Source organism: Ylistrum balloti, unplaced genomic scaffold (genome assembly GCF_031769215.1).
Source record: "Ylistrum balloti isolate Yb309-2 unplaced genomic scaffold, AGI_CSIRO_Ybal_v1 Utg370560, whole genome shotgun sequence".
NCBI lineage: Eukaryota > Metazoa > Mollusca > Bivalvia > Pectinida > Pectinidae > Ylistrum > Ylistrum balloti.
In genome coordinates this window covers 157835-163744 of record NW_026782352.1, presented here as the reverse complement: position 1 = coordinate 163744, position 5910 = coordinate 157835, and the positions used below count along the sequence as shown (strand labels likewise).

At 33.8% G+C, this 5910-nt stretch overlaps 1 protein-coding gene across 1 annotated transcript; it reads left to right on the top strand.

Moving 5' to 3' along the window:
- Window positions 1-1818: 1818 nt before the first annotated feature.
- Window positions 1819-5458, top strand: LOC132556330 (zinc finger protein 239-like; the record flags this gene model as incomplete). Its single annotated transcript, XM_060220715.1, has 3 exons — window positions 1819-1860; window positions 3430-3445; window positions 4305-5458. Coding segments are annotated over 3 exons (1053 nt in total), but the record flags the coding sequence as incomplete, so codon positions are not given.
- Window positions 5459-5910: the final 452 nt, after the last annotated feature.

The following is a 5910-nucleotide window of genomic DNA, read 5'->3' as shown; positions in this document are numbered from 1 at the left end:
GACAGATCAACTTTTGCTTGCCTATGAGCCCCTGTATTTTCCAGATCTGTCCAGGGAATTCCCAACCATTAATATGACCCCAGAAACAACCATAGCATCCCTCTCCTAGATACCAAATCAAAATTTAGGAATGAGGAAACAGGCTGAATCTCCCAGCTAGGGAGTAACATTGGTGTGAAGAAAACTTCACAGGCTCAAAGGGTCCAAAATCTTAAGAGATATTGCCCATTGGAATACATCTGCAGGCCTGTACATATGTCTCTGGGAAGTCATTACTTAACTTTCTGTGATACTAGGAACAAATACTATTTTCTTGTACAAGTAATTCTGTTTGTTACACATTTACAGGCTCAAAGGGTCCAAAATCTTAAGAGATATTGCCCATTGGAATACATCTGCAGGCCTGTACATATGTCTCTGGGAAGTCATTACTGAACTTTCTGTGATACTAGGAACAAATACTATTTTCTTGTACAATAATTCACAACACTTCAAATGAAATTGAATGAAGTTTAAGGATATTGCTTGTACCCTCCATATATATAGCTTTACAACATTTCAACATATCGTGTGTGAAAATGTGTAACAAACAGAATTACTTGATACCAGACATATATAACAGTTTATGAAACAAACAGACTTACTTGATACCAGACATATATAACAGTTTATGTAACAAACAGACTTACTTGATACCAGACATATATAACAGTTTATGTAACAAACAGACTTACTTGATACCAGACATATATAACAGTTTATGTAACAGACAGACTTACTTGATACCAGACATATATAACAGTTTATGTAACAAACAGACACTTGATACCAGACATATATAACAGTTTATGTAACAGACTTACTTGATACCAGACATCTATAACAGTTTATGTAACAGACTTACTTGATACCAGACATATATAACAGTTTATGTAACAGACTTACTTGATACCAGACATATATAACAGTTGATGTAACAAACAGACTTACTTGATACCAGACATATATAACAGTTTATGTAACAGACTTACTTGATACCAGACATATATAACAGTTAATGTAACAAACAGACACTTGATACCAGACATATATAACAGTTTATGTAACAAACAGACTTACTTGATACCAGACATATATAACAGTTTATGTAACAGACTTACTTGATACCAGACATATATAACAGTTTATGTAACAGACTTACTTGATACCAGACATATATGACAGTTTATGTAACAGACTTACTTGATACCAGACATATATAACAGTTTATGTAACAGACTTACTTGATACCAGACATATATAACAGTTGATGTAACAGACTTACTTGATACCAGACATATATAACAGTTTATGTAACAAACAGACTTACTTGATACCAGACATATATAACAGTTAATGTAACAAACAGACACTTGATACCAGACATATATAACAGTTTATGTAACAAACAGACTTACTTGATACCAGACATATATAACAGTTTATGTAACAGACTTACTTGATACCAGACATATATAACAGTTTATGTAACAGACTTACTTGATACCAGACATATATAACAGTTTATGTAACAGACTTACTTGATACCAGACATATATAACAGTTTATGTAACAAACAGACACTTGATACCAGACATATATAACAGTTCATGTAACAGACTTACTTGATACCAGACATATATGACAGTTTATGTAACAGACTTACTTGATACCAGACATATATGACAGTTTATGTAACAGACTTACTTGATACCAGACATATATAACAGTTTATGTAACAAACAGACTTACTTGATACCAGACATATATAACAGTTTATGTAACAAACAGACTTACTTGATACCAGACATATATAACAGTTTATGTAACAGACTTGATACCAGACATATATAACAGCTGATGTAACAGACTTGATACCAGACATATATAACAGTTTATGTAACAAACAGACTTACTTGATACCAGACATATATAACAGTTTATGTAACAGACTTTCTTGATACCAGACATATATAACAGTTAATGTAACAAACAGACTTACTTGATACCAGACATATATAACAGTTGATGTAACAGACTTGATACCAGACATATATAACAGTTTATGTAACAGACTTACTTGATACCAGACATATATAACAGTTAATGTAACAAACAGACTTACTTGATACCAGACATATATAACAGTTTATGTAACAAACAGACTTACTTGATACCAGACATATATAACAGTTTATGTAACAGACTTGACACCAGACATATATAACAGTTTATGTAACAGACTTACTTGATACCAGACATATATAACAGTTTATGTAACAGACCTACTTGATACCAGACATATATAACAGTTGATGTAACAGACTTTCTTGATACCAGACATATATAACAGTTTATGTAACAGACTTGATACCAGACATATATAACAGTTAATGTAACAAACAGACTTACTTGATACCAGACATATATAACAGTTGATGTAACAGACTTGATACCAGACATATATAACAGTTTATGTAACAGACTTGACACCAGACATATATAACAGTTTATGTAACAGACTTACTTGATACCAGACATATATAACAGTTTATGTAACAGACTTACTTGATACCAGACATATATAACAGTTTATGTAACAGACTTGACACCAGACATATATAACAGTTTATGTAACAGACTTACTTGATACCAGACATATATAACAGTTTATGTAACAGACTTACTTGATACCAGACATATATAACAGTTGATGTAACAGACTTGATACCAGACATATATAACAGTTTATGTAACAGACTTACTTGATACCAGACATATATAACAGTTGATGTAACAGACTTACTTGATACCAGACATATATAACAGTTTATGTAACAAACAGACTTACTTGATACCAGACATATATAACAGTTTATGTAACAGACTTGATACCAGACATATATAACAGTTTATGTAACAGACTTACTTGATACCAGACATATATGACAGTTCATGTAACAGACTTACTTGATACCAGACATATATGACAGTTTATGTAACAGACTTACTTGATACCAGACATATATAACAGTTTATGTAACAGACTTACTTGATACCAGACATATATAACAGTTTATGTAACAGACTTACTTGATACCAGACATATATAACAGTTTATGTAACAGACTTACTTGATACCAGACGTATATAACAGTTTATGTAACAGACTTACTTGATACCAGACATATATAACAGTTTATGTAACAGACTTACTTGATACCAGACATATATAACAGTTTATGTAACAGACTTACTTGATACCAGACATATATAACAGTTTATGTAACAGACTTACTTGATACCAGACATATATAACAGTTTATGTAACAGACTTACTTGATACCAGACATATATAACAGTTTATGTAACAGACTTACTTGATACCAGGTACTAGCCTGTGATGGTATGTAGATGATATCATTGTTATTGGCCAAAGTGAAGAAAGATGTTGAATTTAGAAGTGATTTAAAAACTAAATTGCAGAAAGGTAGTCATATTGGATTTTGACAGTTTTTTATGGGTGCTTTTTAAGAAGTGGAGGTTCTTTCTCCAGTTTCTCAGGAAGGTACTCCTGAGTCCCTAGATGTGTCATTGATATTATTATCAGCAATACAAATTGGCTAAGAGGCAGCCACATCTGATTTTGACAAAGAAAATTTATTATCACTATTTTTGGAAGACATAATGGAAAATAGATGTTTCTAAATACAGGGTACTTTGTTCAGTGTTTGCTGAGTTTAGAACTCAATCCTCTCGAAAACTCAGCAAAAGTTATGTTCGACAGATATCAATCATCGATGGTTGAGAATCTCCTATCTACCCCTAAATGGGATAAATGATTACATTTCTCTGTTTTCTGAATGTAAGACAAAGCGTATGGTGTGTAAACAAACACACATGGATGGTGTATGAACAGTGGTGATTCTGGCGCTGTAGACGTTTTTATGTGATTTAATCTTACACAATATAATTCTAGTGTACATCCCAATAAAACATTAATCCACACATCTACTGGTCTTAAACTTCCATGTAGTACCTGAGGGATTAAAAACAAGTATTGTGATCCATATCACATAGAGGATCACGATTCTAGCTCGTTGCCAAGATCATTTACTTAACAACCAGATATTCCTGCTTTCAGACACCTGGTTTTACTCTGGCTGACAGTAGCTTCCTTGTGGAAATGTGGTTATTATATTCCGGATTCTGAATATATTTATGAATTGTACAAATAATTTTAAATTACTTTTGATTGCTTTCAGTTACAGATGGATCACTTTTCGCACACTCAGAAAGTCTGTCTGTCAATCCTAGTATCTGTGCTATTGCTGCTACCCCTGGAACCGTGTCAAAGTTTACTACCTTGTTTAAGGCAGAGGATCACCCTATATACCAACCCAGTAGTCAAACGGATCCCGCGGATCAACAATTTCATGATATCGACAATAAAATATCGGATATGCATGAAAACCTGATTAAACAAACAAGAAAAAAATTATTTGCATGTAGTATTTGTGGAAAAGGCTACAGACGTGAAGAAAATTTAGCAAGTCACTTTCGTGTTCATTCAGGCGAAAAACCTCATCAATGTGAAGAATGTGATGAGGCCTTCAGCCTCAAGTCAACGTTAGTTACTCACCGTAAAAAACATGTAGGCGAGAAGTCACATAAATGTGATACATGTGGCCTCGAATTCGATCTGACGATTGAGCTAAAGCGACATCAAAGTACCCACAGAGGAGACAAACCACACATCTGTGACTTCTGTGGTAAGGGCTTCCGTGTGATAAGTAACTTACGGGCGCACTTACGGACACATACTGGCGAAAAACCACATAAATGTGATATCTGTGGAAAGGGATTTAACGAAACTGGTAATCTTCGGCAACATTTGATGACACACCAAAACGCCGGTGAGAAGTCGTTTATATGTGATGTGTGTGGTAAGGGTTTCGATCAGCCGTCGTATCTAGGGAAGCATCTTCGAATTCATTCCGGAGAGAAAGAATTTAAATGTGAGGTGTGTGGTAAAGCCTTTAACAAAAAATATAACCTTCAAACTCACAACAAAACTCATACAGGAGAGAAACCCCACAAATGTAACATATGTGGAAAGGGGTTTGGTCTAGCTGCCAGTATGAGACGCCATCTTCTTATGCACACTGGAGAAAAACCGCACATGTGTTTTATTTGCGGGAAAAGTTATCAACAAAAAGAGAGTCTTCAGCAACATCATAAAAAAGTTCACAATTCATAATCTCATTATATACTGATAATTGGTTAGATATCTGCGATGATCACATGCTTACTGAAACCTACCGAATCAGACATTGTCACCCTACACCCTACTTTTTATCAGTAAACATTTCAGTATTTTAGATGTCCATAATTTAATCGTTTGCTATTTCAAAGACACAACGACTTTAATAATCGCATTGATTGGTTTAGTTGAAAGTTAGATTGCTTTTATCCATAATGGTGTTGTCACAACACAACTTTTACATGACCAAACACTCATGCTGAATAGAATAGAAAGGGCCGTTACTAAAGTCCCCAAACTTTCACGGCTGCCGAAAAAAAAATTACTGCACAGCTAAATTATCTACACTAGTGCATGCTACCTGAATGTTAGCCCTTATACACGTATTTACACTGGAGAGATTGTCATGCATGACTCGGGTAAAGCATGGCCTGTAAGCAGTAGTGTAACGCCTATAAAGTAGTTATCAACTTTGACAAGAAGGAAAGAAAGGGCTTAGGAATACACCATTGACAATATTGAAGTTTCAAAGTTTTAACGTTTTCTGTGGCAATGTTTAATGTTCAATTAAAAAAAAAAATCTTATAACATTGAATACCTCATAGTGG